At 40.4% G+C, this 21223-nt stretch overlaps 2 protein-coding genes and 1 long non-coding RNA gene across 4 annotated transcripts in view; 2 read left to right on the forward strand and 1 right to left on the reverse strand.

The window, feature by feature from the left end:
* ETFA (electron transfer flavoprotein subunit alpha) overlaps positions 1 to 7182 on the forward strand; it is a 30794-nt gene extending 23612 nt beyond the window's left edge. Inside the window, exons 10-12 of the mRNA XM_075764414.1 lie at positions 4340 to 4405; positions 6611 to 6691; positions 7129 to 7182. Of these exons, the coding sequence (XP_075620529.1) occupies positions 4340 to 4405; positions 6611 to 6691; positions 7129 to 7167 (186 nt within the window). The 3' untranslated portion in view covers positions 7168 to 7182. The remainder of the gene's footprint in view (positions 1 to 4339; positions 4406 to 6610; positions 6692 to 7128) is intronic.
* Positions 7183 to 9274: 2092 nt separating this feature from the next.
* TMEM266 (transmembrane protein 266) overlaps positions 9275 to 21223 on the reverse strand; it is an 88820-nt gene continuing 76871 nt past the window's right edge. Inside the window, exons 12-13 of one of the 2 annotated variants that reach the window (XM_075764408.1) lie at positions 17921 to 17971; positions 9275 to 9829 (exon numbers count right to left, since the gene is read on the reverse strand). In XM_075764408.1, coding sequence (XP_075620523.1) covers positions 9360 to 9829; positions 17921 to 17971 — 521 coding nt within the window. In that variant the 3' untranslated portion in view covers positions 9275 to 9359. The remainder of the gene's footprint in view (positions 9830 to 17920; positions 17972 to 21223) is intronic. The other variant, XM_075764409.1, reaches the window with a different exon arrangement.
* Positions 9732 to 12086, forward strand: LOC142603482 (uncharacterized). Its single transcript, XR_012837425.1, has 2 exons — positions 9732 to 9848; positions 11904 to 12086. It is a non-coding gene; the product is annotated as an uncharacterized LOC142603482 (long non-coding RNA).

A 21223-nucleotide genomic window follows, 5' to 3' on the forward strand; every position in this document is an offset into this window, starting at 1 on the left:
TAGGATGATAAATTGATGTACACTGAAGCTTTTCAGCATAATTCAAAGGTTGGCATAAAAATCAATAGTAGCTGACGGCATGCTTGCGAAGTAACTACCTCGTCTTGTGTTGCACCTGTGGAAGATGCACTGTAGTCTGTTACAGCAGCATTCAAAGTCACTGTAAGTTACAACTGGAAGCTGTTGTTGTGGTTCTCTTAAGCAAGGGTATGTTAACTGCCCCAAGGCAGCCTAAGGCATTTTAAAATGTTCTCGGAAGTAAAAATGAAGTAATACTATATGCCATGAATTATTGTATAAATAATTGGAAGAGTCAGTATGTACAGGAAAATAACTGCATTTGTACGTTGGTAATTATAAGCATCCACATATAGCACTCTTGTGACATTTATCCACATGGCGTGTAACTGGCTATGAGGATTCTGGAGCCCGTTGTGCAAATTTGTGCACGTGAAGTCTCACGGACTTGCAGTAGATGCTAATATGTAAGTTGGGTACATTTAAAGCAGGAATAGGAGTTTAGGGATTTAGGGGGATTTTTTTCGTTTTAACGATTAGCATATAATGAGTCTCCCTACAAGACATAGCGCGGTCATGTTTGTTGAAAAAACAATACAAGGCTAGATGAATACTTTAAATAGCAAATGAGAAGTTGGATTCTTGGTTTGGAATCTTTCCTCCAAATGGGATGAATTTGGGAATCGGAGTTTTGTTTAATTTTAGGGTCGTTGTGATGCAAACCTGTGCTTACGAACTTCAAGTTCTCTGTCAGGGTTCTGGCTCCTACTGGAGTCACGTGGGATGTTGCATGGCAGGACAAGTTAAAACACTCTTGCTTTTGCCGCAGTTTTCTGGCAGAATCAGCTTTGGCTGCTGCTGTAGCACTTGTGAGAAGCCTAACGGTTATGTTATGTGCTGATGCTCCCACCGTCAGGTCTTCCCAGTAGTGACATACCAAGCCCTTTCCGCAATAGCACATCTTTAATTGAGGTACTTCCTGATTGTGCTTCCCGGCAGTCCGCTTCGCAAGCTCTTAGGCTGTTTGGTCCGTTCAGGTTCCTGCGCTCCGCATTTCCTCCATTTTGTTCCTTCTTACCATTAGCTCTCTTCTCGAGTGTTTCTTTACGCTGTGTTGACGTCCACTGTCCACATAATAAAAAATAAAGATTTGTGGTGTGGCTGTGGCTGTGTACAGTAATTACTTCCTATGTGAAATAAAGTGACTGTGAGGCAACGCAATTGTCCAATGCCATCTGATGCCATTCCCCACCAAAACTTTCTCTTTCCTTGACTTTAATTGCTTTTGGGCCTTCATTTGTATCAGGCAGTGCAGTGAGCCCCTTTGCATAGAATCTGCGTGCTGTTTTGTTACACCGTTCGCATGTGGCACAGCGCTGGGAGCAGCCCTTTGGTGAAAACCTGCCTGTGCAGAAGCACCAGGGAGTTGAGAAATGCCACTCCATGTCCTGGTCTTTGACGTAAGTGCCTGTAATTGTAGGCTGTGCATCAGCTACCTGGCAGCTGCGATTAGAGGAGCTTCCAGGGATCCAAAAGCAGGAACTTGAAGTTGATGTGAAGCCATCTTTGTGGGCACCTGAGAGGTGTGATCCAGACTCTGATTCATGCCGTTGTGTGCCTTTGTGTGGCTCTCCTGCCTTGATGAGCTCTGAAGAAGTGAGATCTCTGTGCAGACGCTAATGTGCTCTGCGCTGTGCTGCCAGGCATGTCGCATAACGCAGTCGGAAGCGACGCTGCTGTACGGTACCGATCGGCTTTCTGTTTTACTCCCTCGCTTACTCTATAGTGCTTGGACTAAGGTCCTAACTTGGGACTTTGAATGCTAACAGTAGAAATGATAGGACTCAGCAAAAGACATAACAGAAATTAATTATTTCAGGGAAAACAGAAGAACAAGGGTATTGGCGTGAAAACAATCTTAGCGATGTGAATTTCTGAGTCTTACGACCTTTCTGGATGACCAGTTGAAATTTTTCCGTGGAGAGCACTGAACAGTCCTGAATCTTTATCATTTGGATCTTGTGGGTCCTTTTTTTCCTTCCTACTGAATGGCAGAAGAGATTTAAACTAAGATTTAAGCAGTCAAATCTATTTTACCGTATGGAACTATTGATAAGAAACGCGCTGTTCTATGTGTTCTTTGTATGAAATCGTTACCGAAGTGATCTACCCTAAGTGTTACAGCCCAGAGAAGCGACCAGTTGCCTTACACAGAGATCCAAAAGCACATAGCCTACGAGGTCATGGCTTAGATTCATAATAAAGGATTTTTAGACAAGCCTGATGATTTACAAATGTCCTTTTAATGAAACATCCTTGTCTTTCATAGATATTTTAATGGAATATATGCACAAGCTTCTGGCTCCTGGGTAGCTGGATTCTTTCCAAAGACTGAATTTCACAATGTTAAACAGACTGATAAGAGTATCCGGTCGTCTCGATGACTGGCACTTAATGAATTGGTCCCCCCCCAAAAAAAAATAAAATCAAATCACAGTAATGCGTTTTTAAAAAGAGCTTGTATTAAAGGCTATATGATGTTAGAACAATTTGTTCTGCAACATCTGTTCTTTTATTTAGTGTAATTAAAATATTGTCTTCTTACCATGAGTTCTTAGATGGATATATGATATTACCTTGCACCTGTGATTAAAATGCATTGACCTCCAATAGAAATCTGTGGAATAAAAAGCTATTGAGGCTAGAAATTTTTGTTGAGGTAAGAAATTTCTGCGTGTTTTCAACAGCTGTGTGGTTCTCTGGAAATACATAGACTAGATTCTGTGTTTCAATTTCAAAGCAAGCCCTTTTAATAGGAAATACTTTGTTCCTGCTCTGTTTTCTCTCCCCTGCAACTTTTACAGGAGATCACTTTTGTAGAAAAGTGCAGAAAAGCGTCACAAATTTTATTTATCTCTTCCTATTTAAAACCCAATATACTAGCTGTAATCTGGTGCTGTAGAAAGATCAGAAAGCAATCATCTCTTTTTTTCTTTAATTGATGTAATGACTGTCAGACCTGTATGGAAAAAGCAGTCTGCGTGTTCTCTGTATTGGAATACCTTCATGTGCCAGGCTCTTCTGTTAGGTCTGTGCCTGTTCCACAGCTGTGCTTTGTTCCGTCACGTTAAAAGCCACTTAACTGTAATGCACATCTTGAGTTGCACAGGGATAAGAGTTTTTGACCCTCTTACCCTCCCTTGCCCCAAAAATAATTTCTTGAAGTAGATTTGTACGGTCGTAAATAGAGACTAACCTTGGTATGTTAACATGATAAATTCTGTTAGTATTTGAGATTGTATCTTTGATAAGCATGTATAAATAGCACCTTTTAATTGGTTTTGAAGGATGATCTCCTAATTAGTTTTGGTGTTACGGGTTCCCCTTTGTGAACGCGTTGGTGAAAAGTGCGATCTTTTCTTCTGTAAAATCACGTAGCTACATGTCTCACCGCTACTTGGATTTGCAGTGGTGGGAAAAGTGTTAGAGAGCTGAAAGTATACTTGGGTTTGGATAGATTATAGCCTGGATGACTTTCAGCTTGAGGGGAAAAAAACCCATGCTTGTCTGCTGTGAATCAAAACTGTCAATACAGATCGCTTTGTCTATAAATTTCATCTAATTTGAACGTATGTCCTTTTGGAGATGCTAGATTGGGAGTAAAGTGTAAAGAGGTACTGTGTGTGCTTACCTTGGAAGCAGTTCTTGACCCATCCTGTGTAGCTGATAGTGAATTGGGGATGAAAAACTTCAGGGCGTGGGAACATTGAGGACTGGGGTAAATAATAGAAAGTCTTGGTGCAAGTGCACAGTGTAGTAGCCCACTTTGCTACCTGCAATGTTGTATTCTGCCACATAGGAAACTTTTGAAATGGTTAAATACCTGATTTTCAGCTTTGTGTTATCTATCTTATGCAGAGGATCGCAGAGGTTTTAAACAAAAAAGCCTAGGTTTTTTCTTTAGGCAACCGCATTATCCATTTCTAGGTTATCTCAGTTAATATTTGCGTTGGGAATCTGCAGGGTCATGGGTAACACCGATTGCCATGTCCTCGGGCTGAGTAGTGTTTCAGGTTTGATGCAGATCTGGTTTTTATTTTTTTTCTCATCTGTCTTTGCCATATGCTACTTTGGGATTGTCCTTTTAGAGTTACTTTGCATCACCAAGTGGGGAAGGGAAGCAATTATCAGTTGCCTTTAACACTGAAAATCACTGTTATGTAAAAATTACTGCATTTAATTGATTTTGAGTAAGGTTTTCAAGAGCTTACTGAAACTATGTCGTGGGTACCAAAAATGTCTCGTTTTTCTTTTCTTCTAGGAACTTTATATTGCCGTGGGAATATCTGGAGCAATCCAGCATTTGGCCGGGATGAAAGACAGCAAGGTACGGAGACGGATGTGATAGAAAAGATTTTTGAGGAGGGAAATGAGTTGATTGACTTGCTTTTACATCAGCTTTTCAGCCAGTTTTCCAATTTCTTTAACCGTTGAAACGGCAAGTTTGCCCCTTTAAAACATGCTTGATGTCTAAGGCTTACTGAAAAAATGCAGTGGGGTAAAATATCTAACACAGGAGAAAAAGCATTGCACTACAACCTAGCGTGGTACGTAAGAGTAGCTAATTGTATGTATGTATTGAAAAAACCCAACAAATCCACGTACGCTTGAAGTCTATACAATAGTTCTGTTTGCGATTATTTCAGAGTATGACATAGTAATTCATGCATACCAATGTGCAGTTTGAATTATGAACGTACTATTCCATAAAGTAAAAGATGTCTCTGACATTCCTGCATTTAGCCATTCAAATGGAAACCCATTATAAAATGGCAGTCCAACTTTAAAAGGTTTAACTCATTAGTTGCCATAGGAAAGAATCTGAAATTGGAATTGCTACTTTGGTCCACAGTGCAGCATTTGGAAGGAGGAGCAGAATTACCTGCCGCATCTTACTCCTTCAAATGCCAAATATAAAACAGTGTAGGTTGATATTGCCTCATCGTTAGTAGTTTTAGGAAAATGACATAAATATTTTTTTGTTATTTTCAGGGAAGGAATTTTTGCTTTGTGTTAGAAATGAAACCCTGAGCTTTGAACAGGTTACAAAACTGCGGAAAAGGTGTGCAAAACTTGACAGTCATGTTCTCATGAGGCACTTAGAGTATCTTTTCTTGCGAAGACATTGAACTTGTAAAGTTTTGTTGCAAGGAAGGCGATGTTTTTGCCGCTTAGCATGGAGGCAGAGAACCATAGCTTATTCAAAAAGTTACCTCAGGTAAGGGAGACAGCAGAAGGACTGGCTTCCAAAGTAGCGTTTAGGAGTGTTTTGGGAATGACTGGTGTTAATTTTTTTGTCAGAAAGACCGAGGTAGCAGCCCCTAAGGTGTCACTCTCAGTGTTAGTTTCTGTGGCGTCACGGTGCTGTGAACCAAGGGTAGGGCCTCAGAGTATAATTGCAGCCTGCATTGAGCTCATATCCTCAAGTATTGCAGGTTGTGTTTTGCTGTACACGTGTCAGCGGAGACTTGCATTTGTAAAGTAGGGAAGCGATAGAAAAGAACCCTTTGCAAAAAATATCTCAAGGTATGTATTACAGGAATAGTGGAAGGTGTTTGTGTATGAGGTGGGAAGAGGGTAGTAGCAGTGCTCTGCTAGTAGGTACGTCCTTTTTGCATATGTCACGTGGTCTCGTGAAGAAAAAAGATTACTGTGTGAATAAAACCGTAGGCTTTGGAAAATGGTATTCTGTGAATTACTGCCCCTGTTTGTATGCTACGGAGTTGGTAACTTTGGTGGAGAAGTAAGTGAGATACGCGAAGTGTGGCTACCTGGGGATGGCAGGGATCTGTATCGAGTCACGGAGTTGTCCTGTGGAGTTTTGTTGTCTGGAATTGGAGTTCACGCTGGTAGCATTGAGGTTGACAGGCGGCAGGATTGGAGTGTCGTGGTTTAGACATTGCTGATTGGTATAAGGGTTGTTTTATAATGTGTTTGTGGTGTTTGGGGGTTTGTGGTGGTGGTGGTGTTTATATTGCATATTGTTCTACATTTTGTTGTGGAAAACCTGTAGTTACGTTGTTGAAAGCTGTTACAGACACTTACAGAAAGCAAGAAAGAGAGTTTGTGCAATGTTGCGGTGGTGGGAGTTTGAGTAGGTGCAGTTTTCTGTTCTGTGTGATAGGAAATTATATGTTCTGTAGTAATTAAAGAGGCATTTTGTGATGTCTTTATTGCAATTTTTTGAAATGGTATGTCTGAGTTATTTCTGTAATGGAATGGCTGAACCTAATCGTTTTGAGAATTTTTTTTTGTGGAGTGATTCAGTTAATGTTTGCAGTTGGTAGTGAAGGGAGGTTTTGGGGGGGGGGGGGTTCCTTGGGGGTTTCTTGTATGTTGGATTTTTTTTTTAAAGATGAAAATGAAACATGTGAAATGAAATGTTGTGATGAACGTTTTCTTTTAGGGGCTCAGAGACAATTGTGGTCATGGGTCTTTGAGAAAGGGATGTTATCTGGTTGTAGATGGTCGTTTATGTGTGTATATCTACCGAGATGGAAATACTGACAACGTGGTTTACTGTTTCTTGCAGACAATTGTTGCTATTAACAAGGATCCAGAAGCACCAATTTTCCAAGTTGCGGACTATGGATTAGTGGCAGATCTTTTTCAGGTGAGGGGAATGTATGTTCATATATTTGGGAAGTATTGTGAAGATGTAAGTATCTTGTATGCTTAATAAATTGCAATTAGTAATGATGTCTGGGAAGGGTGTTGTTTTGGTAAAGCATGGTGTTTATTGTATCAGTATTGTTGTGCTGAAATGTAAGTGTTAAACGTAGAGTCTTAGTAGGGGTATAGATAGGCTGTGTTTGTGTGAATATGAAGTATGTAGAGGAATACCTGCTGTTTTGAAATGTTAGTAAAGAATGAAAATGGAGAGCCCAGAGTGTGGTTGGACATCTTCAGCATGTAGTTGGTGATGTCTACAAGGAAGTAGTAGTTGTGTGGGCAAAGTGTGAATAAATTGCATGTATAGTCTTGTATTAGGGAACAATGTAGTTGTGTGGGTTATAGTGTGATGGCAGAGTTCTTGTGTATTGGTTTTAGGCCGTGCCGGAGATGACAGAACTGCTGAAGAAGAAATGAGAGGAGGCGGAATGTCTGTGAACAATAAAGGACAAGTGAGAAATGGTGACTGTGTTTGTGTGGTTATTGGGGAGGGAAGGGAAGGAAGGAAGGAAGGAAGGAAGGAAGGAAGGAAGGAAGGAAGGAAGGAAGGAAGGAAGGAAGGAAGGAAGGAAGGAAGGAAGGAAGGAAGGAAGGAAGGAAGGAAGGAAGGAAGGAAGGAAGGAAGGAAGGAAGGAAGGAAGGAAGGAAGGAAGGAAGGAAGGAAGGAAGGAAGGAAGGAAGGAAGGAAGGAAGGAAGGAAGGAAGGAAGGAAGGAAGGAAGGAAGGAAGGAAGGAAGGAAGGAAGGAAGGAAGGAAGGAAGGAAGGAAGGAAGGAAGGAAGGAAGGAAGGAAGGAAGGAAGGAAGGAAGGAAGGAAGGAAGGAAGGAAGGAAGGAAGGAAGGAAGGAAGGAAGGAAGGAAGGAAGGAAGGAAGGAAGGAAGGAAGGAAGGAAGGAAGGAAGGAAGGAAGGAAGGAAGGAAGGAAGGAAGGAAGGAAGGAAGGAAGGAAGGAAGGAAGGAAGGAAGGAAGGAAGGAAGGAAGGAAGGAAGGAAGGAAGGAAGGAAGGAAGGAAGGAAGGAAGGAAGGAAGGAAGGAAGGAAGGAAGGAAGGAAGGAAGGAAGGAAGGAAGGAAGGAAGGAAGGAAGGAAGGAAGGAAGGAAGGAAGGAAGGAAGGAAGGAAGGAAGGAAGGAAGGAAGGAAGGAAGGAAGGAAGGAAGGAAGGAAGGAAGGAAGGAAGGAAGGAAGGAAGGAAGGAAGGAAGGAAGGAAGGAAGGAAGGAAGGAAGGAAGGAAGGAAGGAAGGAAGGAAGGAAGGAAGGAAGGAAGGAAGGAAGGAAGGAAGGAAGGAAGGAAGGAAGGAAGGAAGGAAGGAAGGAAGGAAGGAAGGAAGGAAGGAAGGAAGGAAGGAAGGAAGGAAGGAAGGAAGGAAGGAAGGAAGGAAGGAAGGAAGGAAGGAAGGAAGGAAGGAAGGAAGGAAGGAAGGAAGGAAGGAAGGAAGGAAGGAAGGAAGGAAGGAAGGAAGGAAGGAAGGAAGGAAGGAAGGAAGGAAGGAAGGAAGGAAGGAAGGAAGGAAGGAAGGAAGGAAGGAAGGAAGGAAGGAAGGAAGGAAGGAAGGAAGGAAGGAAGGAAGGAAGGAAGGAAGGAAGGAAGGAAGGAAGGAAGGAAGGAAGGAAGGAAGGAAGGAAGGAAGGAAGGAAGGAAGGAAGGAAGGAAGGAAGGAAGGAAGGAAGGAAGGAAGGAAGGAAGGAAGGAAGGAAGGAAGGAAGGAAGGAAGGAAGGAAGGAAGGAAGGAAGGAAGGAAGGAAGGAAGGAAGGAAGGAAGGAAGGAAGGAAGGAAGGAAGGAAGGAAGGAAGGAAGGAAGGAAGGAAGGAAGGAAGGAAGGAAGGAAGGAAGGAAGGAAGGAAGGAAGGAAGGAAGGAAGGAAGGAAGGAAGGAAGGAAGGAAGGAAGGAAGGAAGGAAGGAAGGAAGGAAGGAAGGAAGGAAGGAAGGAAGGAAGGAAGGAAGGAAGGAAGGAAGGAAGGAAGGAAGGAAGGAAGGAAGGAAGGAAGGAAGGAAGGAAGGAAGGAAGGAAGGAAGGAAGGAAGGAAGGAAGGAAGGAAGGAAGGAAGGAAGGAAGGAAGGAAGGAAGGAAGGAAGGAAGGAAGGAAGGAAGGAAGGAAGGAAGGAAGGAAGGAAGGAAGGAAGGAAGGAAGGAAGGAAGGAAGGAAGGAAGGAAGGAAGGAAGGAAGGAAGGAAGGAAGGAAGGAAGGAAGGAAGGAAGGAAGGAAGGAAGGAAGGAAGGAAGGAAGGAAGGAAGGAAGGAAGGAAGGAAGGAAGGAAGGAAGGAAGGAAGGAAGGAAGGAAGGAAGGAAGGAAGGAAGGAAGGAAGGAAGGAAGGAAGGAAGGAAGGAAGGAAGGAAGGAAGGAAGGAAGGAAGGAAGGAAGGAAGGAAGGAAGGAAGGAAGGAAGGAAGGAAGGAAGGAAGGAAGGAAGGAAGGAAGGAAGGAAGGAAGGAAGGAAGGAACTGTCTTTGAAGTTTCTCCAGAGGACTCTGGTAAGTACTTCCAAGTACACTCACAGTACTTCCACTCTATATTGACCCAGCTCAGGCAGTTTTCCCATGGGGTTCCCCACACTGCTCATCTTTCACTTGTGCTACCTTTGCACAGTCCAGGAGTGGCAGCAATCTTTAAGTCAGACTTTCATGATGATATGCGCTCTGTTGCTGACCTGGAATAGGACTTGTCCCCACGGATGCCACTGGGCCAGCTGCAAACTTCAACTTCACAGGCTCTGCTGCCTTCAGTGGCAGACAGGCCTCTTCTGACAGGGATGACAGCAGCTCCTGCACCATGCCGTGGGATACCTGGCTGGGTGCCCTGTCACCCTGTGCAACACCACCACCCTCTGTACTGTCCTCACAGGCTGTACTGCGGTCTGGAGATGAACCCGGTGTCTGGCTGCTCTCGCTGCGTGCCTGTGTCCCTGAACTGATGGTTGATTGTGAAGCGCTACCTGATGTGATACTGGCCGATGTCCCGGTGCTGCCAAGCCGTATCGGCAGCTCTGTGGTAAACGGGTCAGAAGAGACGTTTGGATGATGCACGTCGATGGCAGTGGTGGTGACCACGCAAAGGGCTGCCTCACGGACACCGCTATCTGCAAGACAGAGAGCACAGTAAGTTACTGAAAGAACCCATGTACACCTCTAACAACACAGACAGCTGTCACATTTCTTAAGCCTCTTTGCTGTTCTGTTCACACTGCTTCTCCATACTACTCAGAAGCCATCGTGCATGTACGCCTGTGTACACGTAGCCTTCTACGTCTGGATATGGAAAAAGGGCTGCATGTATGCAGCTCCATATAAAGTACATTACATCTCTACATACATGAAGACATTGAAGAATTACACACATGCGGTAATACCTCACGTATATTTAATTATCAGTCGTCACATATAATGCACTAACAAAAATACCCACGTGGGTGGAAGTACACGCACACACGCACACAATCCTTTACTCTATGAATATATACATATGCATATTTCTAGGCCTATAAATTTGGGATGCGATGAGACATTTCATTCTCTAATACGCTGCACTTACATATGAACATCCCCTCTTTCATTCTATATTGCTTTTCTATATAATCAGAACACAGAGATGTAAAATTCTATACATCATACCATTTACCTCTATGTCTATGCACGTGCGCACGGACATACAGAGTGTATGTACCGTGTCAGCATTTACACACAGTTTTTCGCAAACCCCCACGGGTTCTCCTCTCTAGAAATTTACTCATGTAGATCTGGGGAAAGTGTATATGTGTATCAGAAACTGCACATCTAATTCATTATACCTACATACATATAGGCACACAATGATTTGATAGATGGACTACAGCGGCCTACTGCTTTCGATACAAATCCGTAGGTGCCCGTGCGTGTAAATACATGGGGAATGTATATGTAAGGACATGCAAACAATACATCATCCCTATACAGGAACATCCCCCCTTTCCTGATACAGCTTTTCACTTGTACCCATACTCATATAAATACACATACCTTTTTACATAAGGCCTTCTGTATATAACTAACTCGGACATGTACGCAGCTATAACTGGTACTGCATACGTACATGGAGGCGCACGTACGTACACACCCTGCATAGGACACGTTGCTGCGTATGTGCGCATCTCACACATTTTATATACGCATCATCTTTCTACAGCTATTTATCCATGCGAATATGTGCAACATATGCCTGTCTTTGTATATACAAGCTCCACACAGAATATTTAATATAGATATTATATATATATGTCCACTTGTACAACAGACACGCATACACAATATAGTGCGTAGCACCCCCTTTACATACATGCAATTATCAATTCGTAAACACTATACTACACCCTGACCCACACCTTTATATATAAACATACATGCATGTTTCTGTGTGTCAACATATTTATGAAACACAACACAATACATTATAGCTATACAGGAACACACTCAGCCCCCCTTTATTTATATAGGTCTTTGTATTCACACACACTCTTGATCTACATCACCATGTGTATAACTGTAATTAATAACCTCAGAAGAATATACCTCTATACATACAGTGAACCATACAGTGAATACAGTGAACCTCTATGTGTCTGCGCACTTTCTAGACAGTATATATGTCTCTGTCTATATACAATTAGATACACATCTATTTCTCTATCTTTAGCAAAAACACAATCACTCTCACAAACACACATATACTTACTTTTAGATTTAATTTTTTTTTTAATTCCACCAGCTATATCTGTAAGAGAATTTGTATATAGGGACATATATACTGTAGACATGACATTGTATGTCTATACATACAATCACACATATAAACACTTTTTATCTAGCTGGTTGGGGGAAAATAGTTCTTTACCAATAATAAGAAACTTCTAATTACAGTAAATCCTTTAGGACAACACTTGGGTGTGATCTGTGCTGACTGCTGAGCTTTCCTTGGCACGAGCGCCTGGATTTCCCGAGGCCTTTGGGCCACTATGCAGGTATTTTTCTCACTCGTTTCCGTGGTAGTTTTCGTCACAGCTACTGTGGGGCTCTATTTAGTCTTTCAGTATATGGGAAAGCACTTTGATATCACACTACTGTCTCAATACAGTTCCCCCAAGTCTGGGACGCTTCAGTTCTCCACGTTCCGCCACCAAGGGCGGGGCACAAGGGGTGTAAACCAGAACATAGGGAGACTCCAACCTGCGGCTGCAAGAAGCTGCAAGTCTGCAGAAGCTGCCGGTCAACAAGATAAGGCCCTGCCTGCCTGGACACAGAAGAACAACCCGGGCTGATCCCGCTGGCTACTGCACTTGCCAATTAAAGTCATTATTTCATAAAATATGACGCCTAAGACTCTGCTGCAGGAAACCTAGAGTTGAGCCTGAAGGAGGAGGAAGTGCACCCAAGAGTAAGAGTGACACAGAGAGAGAAAGTGTGTATCTCTGTGACAGAGAGAGTCTGTGCGTGTGTGTGTGCGCGCGCCTGGCGGTGTGTGAGAGAGAGTATGTCGAAGACAGACTGTATGTGTCACAGAGAGAGAGAGAGAGAGAGAGTGTGTGTGTGCGCGCGCACAACACCATGAATGGTGTGGGACTGCTCGGGCAGCACCCGCTCCTGTAGTGTACATCACCACGTGTATAATGGAAATTAATACAGAGGGATATACGGCTATAAATAATACCATATACCTACATGGATGTGCGTGCGCACACAGACATACATATTATATAGAATGCATACAGCTATCTATACACAGACAGCGTCTCTCTCACACACACATTATTTTATATACGGATAATCTTATCTAGAGATTTATTTACACACATATGGGGAATATATGAATGTGTGCCAATACATTATACCTCTATATATGTAGAGACATTAGATATGGGGGGGTGTATAAGGAGCCCCATATATAGTACAGTATACATATATACACACACACATTTGATACATATCCAGTGCCTCCTTTAAGTACATAAGTATCTTTACATAAAACACACACTTGCACTCTCACACACAAAAAGAGGTATGCTTACCCATACATATAAACATACGTATTTCTCACTCTGTGTGTATATCTGAGGAATGTGTATAGGCCTGTACATACATAACAACATAGTATACTTATACATGAGCATACACCCCTTTATTTATACAGCTTTGGATCTCCACACACACTCCCCTTTTTACAGATCTCCAAATATGATGATGTATATGAAGCAATATACATTGATACATAATACCATATACCCATATATGTGCATACACATATATAATAGATGGGGTGTGTGCAACACACACAGAGTCTCTCTCTCTCAGACACACACATCTATTTTTATATACACAAAATCCTTATACACAGATTTAGCTGTACAGGTATGGGGAATATACGTGTGTATATGAGCCCCATGTACAATACATTATAGCTGTACATATATAGCTACAGAAAGACATATATATATATACACACACACAAAATATAGTACACAGTTCCCCATATATTATACCTATAAATGTACACATTTTAAATAGATATACACACATATTCACATACGGTATATAGTACATAGTCTCCGCTATCATTACAAATAAACCCCCCCCCCTTTATATATAAACATATATGTATTTCACACTCTGTGTGTGTGTGTGTGTGTGTGTATATATATATATATTTATTGTGAAAAGAGAGAGAAAGAGCGAGACACACATAAACCACATTATAGCTATAGAGGAATACACACAAAAACACAAACACACACACCCACACACACCCCCCCCCCCCTTCTTTATATGGCTGCATGTGCGTGTGTGCGTGCACACCCCCCCCCCCCCCCCCCCCCCCCCCCCCCCCCCCCCCCCCCCCCCCCCCCCCCCCCCCCCCCCCCCCAATCCACCACCAAGCTTTATATACATCACCATGTGTGTACTGGGAATGACTATAGAGGTATTTACACCTAAAAATAACACCATATGCCTATATATATGCACACATATTCTAGACTCTCTCTCTCTCTCTCTCTCTCTCTCTGTGTATGCCTACACACAGTGTCTCTTTCTCTCTCTCGTATTTTTCTATACGCACTATATTTATATAGAGACATATATAGATTTAGCTATACAGATATGGGGGGGTGTGTGTTATGTGCATCTATGTTAGGAATCTCATATATATATTAAAAATATATATATAAAAAAATACGTATGTACAGAGAGACATTGAGACATATAGTACACAGTACTCCTTTTAAATACTTATTATTATCTGTCTTTACATAAAACACACACACATGCGCGTGCCTGCACACACAGAGATATGGCTACCGTTATAGATTGAAAAAAAAATTTCTGTGTACATACACGGAGAATGTATATATAGCCATATACTTTAATATACTCCAGTATACCTCTAAGTAAGTGAACACACAGCGAGACAGCTCCATGGTGTTTTTATATATATAAAAAAATGCATATTACACATACAAAATTATCTAGCTATGTACACAAATGCACAGAGATACAACTTTTTATTAAATAGCCAAGTATATTATGGGAATGTATAGAGAGGGCTATACATCTACAAATAGTACTGTAGCCATAATACCATGTATATATCTCGCTGTGTTCACACATATTGTATGTAATAAATAGGGATATATACAGAGTCTCTCTCTCTCTCTCTCCCCCCCACCCTCCCACCCCCAGCTACTTTATATACACACATAATCTTTATACAGCATTTTATCCATAGAGCTACAGGGAAAATATATATATGTGCGCGCGGGCACGCATATATATGAACCCCCATATATAATACCTATATACACATACAGAGTAGAAAACACAGCCCCCCCCCCAATACATATAATTATTTCTCATTAAATAAAACACACATCCCTCCCTTTTTATAGATATGTATGTAGTTCTCTGTGTATATATTTACAGAGGAGATGATACATATAGAGGATATATATAGATATATTATTTAAAAAAAACCCCCACATTAACTCTAAACAGGAACACATGCACACACACACACACACACACACACACTCCCTTTATTGATCTAGCTATTCATAGACACTTTTTTTTGATATATCACCATGTCTGCAATGGGGATTACTTTAGAAGGATATATGTCTATAAACAGTATCATATACCTATATAGACATGTACACACATATGCTGCTACATCTATGTCTAGTTACACACAGTCTCTCTCTCACACACATATTATTTTATATACACATAATCTTTATAGATAGATTTATCCATATAGGTATGGGGGAAATGTGTGCTTAAAGACCACCATATATATATATATAAAAAATACAGAACACATATGGACATTTCAAACCTCTACTATACAATACATAGCCCCCCCAACTATGTATACTTACCTATCGGTAAATAGAATACACATACTCACTCACTGTCATACAGACAGACATATGGATGGATACCTTTATATATAAAACGATATGCATTTCTCACTGTGTGTGTATATACAGGAGGGAAATGTCTATACAGGATATGCACATATATATTTCATTACACCTCTATGTGAGAGTGCGCACGCACACACACAATTACATGTATATACACAGACCTGATCACTCACACTTCCCCTCCTTTTCATCTATTTTTGACTTTATTATTATAATTTATTATCTTATTATAATTATCTTTATTATCTTTGTTATCGTATTATAATCTATCTTTATATATGTGATATATAAGGCTATAGAGAGATATATGGGGATATACCTATATATAAAATACCATTTACCTATATATGTACACACACATAGTTTATATATAAAATTTATACATAATTCAGATTATACATGATACTACTACATGATACAGATTAAAAAGATATGTATACATACAGACACAGTCTCTCTCTCACACACCCCCTTTTAAAATATATATAATTATCTATTTTAAAAGAAAATATATACACACACTCACACACCTCTTTTTTCCCCTCTGCATGTATGTATATGGGGACTTTATATAGAGAGATAGATATAAAATACATTGTACCTATACATGATGTGCGCGCACACAGAGATATATCCATATTATATGTAATACAATACATATTATACATATTAAAATATATGCAGCTACAGTCACTTTTTATACATATTACATAAGTATAAAACACATATACACACAGTTTCTCTCACACATATACATCTCTATAAATATGTATATATCCCCATGTATACATATGGGGATACTAGATATACACAGTACATCATTATACCTATATATGTATGCGCACATACATACTTTATACGTACTATAGAATACATATGGAATCTGTAATTATATAGTCATGCAGACACACACATTTTAATATATATTCATTATATATAGTAACATATCTATGTACATGCAGTCACACACACATACACCCCCATTATATATCTTTATGTTGACTTACATACATGTATACACACACAGATCGACCTATCTTTATATATATATATCCATGTATATAAATGGATAAAGGTATATAATACATCACATCTATATCGCACACATTCATGTTTTATGTATAATGCATCTAAAGTATGTATATACACAATCACACACACCTTTATATATCTTTACATATAGAGAAATGTATGCAGACATATATTTCTATGCACACACAAATATACATATCTTCTTAATATATAAACATATCGAAATATATATATCTCCATGTATATATATGTAGGGATACCATGTGTGTGTATATATATGGATATAGATACAACATATATACACATGTACACACATACACACATTCATATTTTATATACTACAAACCACATACATACAAAATATGTATGCATATACACAGACACTGTCACGCACCCACATCTTTTTCATACGTGTGTATACACACACACACACACACACATATAAAAAAAGAAGGTATCTTTAATAAGGATGGAGACATATCTATATTTGTATCTGTATCTATCTCCCCATCCATATCAATGTAGGGATATATCTACAGGGATATACATATATAATACATTATACATACATACACATATATATTTACAACTATACCCTTATACACACGTTTATCTATCTTTGTGTTACATATACATCTCTATAGATGTATATATCTCCGTGTGTGTGCATGTATATATGGGGATATACATAGATAATTTTTTTATGTCTACAATATTTAAACATATATTCAGAGACCATGTCTCCTTCTCTCTCACACCCCTCATCCCTGTTCATATATCTTTATATATTCTAATATCTTCAATATATGTATTTAGATACAATTTCTATGTATATATACAGACACATAGCCTATCACATCTGTATATAAAGACATATACATCTATCTTTTTATATATATGTATATACACAGTCACATACCTACCTTTGCATGTATATAAATCTTCTCATATATATGGAGATGTATGTTTGGAGATTCATATATGATACATTCTATACATATATGCACAAACATATGTATATACAGTTATTTGTATCTTTATATATGTTCGTCGGGTTCTGTGTATGTATGTGGGATATACATATAGATTTCTATGAATGTGCATATACACACACACATTTCATATGTATGTATGTATGTATATACACAGGCACATCCTTATATAGATATATATGTATTTTTTTATATATGTCTATATTTCACTGTCTGTATACATACTATATATAGGGATGTATATATGGGACATACGCATATAACAGATTATACTTGTAAGTGTACACACATATATATGTATCATCTCCCACATATTATATGTGCATGTGTATGCAAAACCAGAATTTTTTCATATATACCTATCTCCCCGTGTATATATCGGGATGTACATATATCATACATTATACCTACACACACACTTTTTTTTTTTTAAACATACATATGTTAAAAAGCTGGAGGGAATTAACCTCTCCCAGCTCTCCAAACTATGACGAGTGCCTTCAGCAGGAGCAAACTTGGGGCCCTTCAACCCTTCATGAATTACTATTCTGGTGCAGACTTCCGTGGAGCAAACCAAGAGATGCCACGGTGGGTTTCATTTCCAGGACGGAGCTACACCATTGTTCCGTCTCACCTGGTTTACAGCACACAGCGCAAGGCAAAAATGCAGTTTGCATTTACATTTTCAAGCAAAACTTACCGCTGCTAGGCTCATTGTAGTATCGACTGATGTAATTATTCATGTCATCCTCTGAAAGAAGAAGAAAAGCAGCCGTTAGAAGACCATTTATTTGATTACACAGTTGAAATTCCACCCTGTGAAAGGCTCTCCTCTGCCCCGTACACCCAGAGAACCAACTTTTGGGTTTTTTGTATTTTTAGCCTGAAGACCAGATGAGATTTGGTGACACACAACACCCACCATCCATCCACCCGTGGCTGCAGCCAAAATAGGGATCACAATTTCTTGCAGTTCTTTATGGGCCCACCCTGGAAATGAGGCATTCTGGGTCCAAAGAAAACGTGCTCCATGATCTTTGCAGAGACTGATGCGGGGCTGACCAGCTCCCCGGGCCCGTCTCCTCGCCCCTTGTAGAGACAAGTGTAACGCTGGGCTTTTTCTGGTCAGCAGGGCCCTCCCTTCCCTTTTTTCCATTCAGAATGAATAAAGAGAGTTATTTTGTTGTATATTACATTATATACATATGTAATGATGTACAGCATAATATTAACATTACGTTATCTGTTGGTTTAAAACATACTATAAAGATTTTTACAAGTCAAGGATCTAGTACTACACTCGTAGTATGGACATGAGACTTACGCCTGAACACCAGTAATGAAGACGTGACCACAAAAGGGAAAGCAGCAGCTATATTGCATAGGCAGCTTTTAGATGCTGCAGGCAGCAGTGAGATTTCCTGTTATCTTACAGAAAAGCACAACATTTTACGGTTGCTGAAAAAGACAACAACAAACTCCTCTTGTTGCAATTCTGAGCAGAACGCAAATATTGCTGCTAAGAAGACAACATCGGCAATCCAGGAAGAATGACAAGCAACCTGACCTGCCCGATTTGCAGTGTATCGTGCGCTCTAAAAGCATTCTCTCCTTTTAAGTGCTCTTTTTGATACCATGTTTCAGAAAACCATGCTCATCCCCTTTGAGCCAGATTTCCTTCATCCCCCTGGGTCTCTGTGGCTACCGTCCTGCTTTTTCACAGCACATTGCGGTTTGCAGGTGAAAGAAACAGATGTTTTCTGGGGAACACTTTCTCCACACAACAAGACCCAAACCACTAAGCACTCTGTACCTGAAATAGCTGCACTCATAAGAAGGCAATCTAACCTGACACTGAAAGGCAACGTGGTTGTTTTCCTGGTTTCATTGGATCTTAAAAGCTTTTTTGGCCCTTGTTGATCTTTAAATGCCTGCAGTCAGAGGTGTGCTTTCTGCTAATGTCTGAGTTTAAAAAAGAGGCCTCAGAGTAGCTCAAGGCAATGCTGCTGAATTAGGAGTACATTGCAAGGCTTTTCAGCTATCTGCTACTAAAATACACTTCATTTCAATCATGCATAATTTACGCTCTAAATGCCACCAAACCTGCCAGCCAGTATAGATACAGGTTCTTGTTCAGGCATGGAACCTTCGGCTACAGTCAGAAAATACCTGCATATCTGTATTTCTGGTAAAGCGCTTTCATCGCATTTAACTTACGAGTCTAATTCTAAGGAGAGAAATGAGGCAAAGAGAACTGCAGCTCGGCCTGGGCGAGGGCATGTTCTGCGGGGGGGGTCGCCCCTCCTCGTCACCTGGTGAAAGCACACGGCCACGCTCTGCGATGAACAGGGCACTGGGGTGCTCTCACCAAGGGCTGCCCCAAATGCCGAGATGCTTTGCACCGAGGACAGAAAACAACTCGGAAAAGGTATTCATCTGCTTTTCATGTCTTATGGCAAGGCTCACGTGAAGTCGTCTTTAGGATGGCATACCTTTAAAACTGCCCTGGCCATCTGTCTGTCAACTAACAGAACATACCAGGGCACTATTTGCAAACCAATTCAGCAAAGATACAGACAGACTGCTCTTTAGATCAACAAAGGCCAATGCCAAAAGCTGAAAACCCCGTTAATGCACTCACTCGGATCCCTTTGAGTGGTGAGGAAAATCGCCGATTGTCCTGGCTGTGCGTGTGACCGCTTGCACGCAAGACTGGGAGGGCTGCCTCGCTGCCTACTGTCACGTTACTATAGGTGATGGCCTTGCTAACGTCCTTGTTTTACATTGCTCGTCTATCTATATGTACAATACGTACATATAAATATATACACATGTGCATGTAAAATATAAAATGCATGTACATATATTTACCTCAAATAGCTTCTTATGAATAAAAACCAATAGTGAGTAATGGAAAAACAACAGCAAAATAAATATTTCAACAACAGATTAAGTTTCTGAATCATTACATTAAAGCAAACTGACAATTAACAAACTCATCTTAGTCATATGGGAGTCTCAGCCGCTTTGGGCATAAAAGGCTATAAACAATTCCAGTTATCACTCATTATAGTCTACCTTGCTGAAAGGAAGGAGTTTGAAAAAAAAAAAAGCCACAAATATAGAACTGAAAGCAACTATTTGTGCATATAAAATGTATACACAAAGTACAGTGTGGCACGTTCCTGTGGAACACTGCTTAAGGACTTGATGGTGATTTACAGTGAGATGAAATCCCTGCCGCTCGGTATGTGCAGTCAAATGGAGTACAACTACATTTGCAGCTTGGTGGCATGTAGGAAGTTGGTATGAGTAAGCAGGGGGGGACCAGGTTTACAAGAGGACAGATTGCTTTTATTATTTAAATTCTACATAGTGTTTTCTGCTGACAGTGTATTTTAGTTTCAGCTCCAAAAAGGAAATTGTCATAAGAAATACTTGATTCTTCATAGTTTTCTGGGGTTTTTTTAAAACGTCGTGTTTTTCTTATTTTTGCCATCGTGGAATTTTCAGGATCCAGAAGATTTGATTTCCCTCCTTTCCTAGAAATAAACCCATGTCTTCAAATACACAGCAGTGTTACCTGCACTTCCTTTTCCAGAAGAGAAACTTCACATTTAAGTCCTCAAGCCATAGCAATGCCCAAATGGTATTTATAGTAAACTAAGGAACTGGCAGTAAGCAGAAAGCAAAAGTATTATTTCCCTCATTTCCCCTGGAAATGGCAACCTGAGGAAAATGTCTAGGGATGGCGATTGGGATCCTCCTGCTAGATGCAGCAGGAAGAACGAAAAGGAAATCTGGTGACAGTAGTTGTGAGTTGAGGAGGTAGAATCGGAACAGTGAGGCAGCTCTTCCCCAGGTGAAAAGCCAACAAGGATGGTTCGATTATCTTCCGTGGAAAGCGAGAGCAATGGAAAGCTGTACGATACGCAGCAGCAGCGTGGAGGAATTCAGCCGAGAGAAGGTTTTGCTGGGCAGGAGAGCAAATGAGCAGACACAG

This window comes from Balearica regulorum, chromosome 12 (genome assembly GCF_011004875.1).
Source record: "Balearica regulorum gibbericeps isolate bBalReg1 chromosome 12, bBalReg1.pri, whole genome shotgun sequence".
Lineage (NCBI taxonomy): Eukaryota > Metazoa > Chordata > Aves > Gruiformes > Gruidae > Balearica > Balearica regulorum.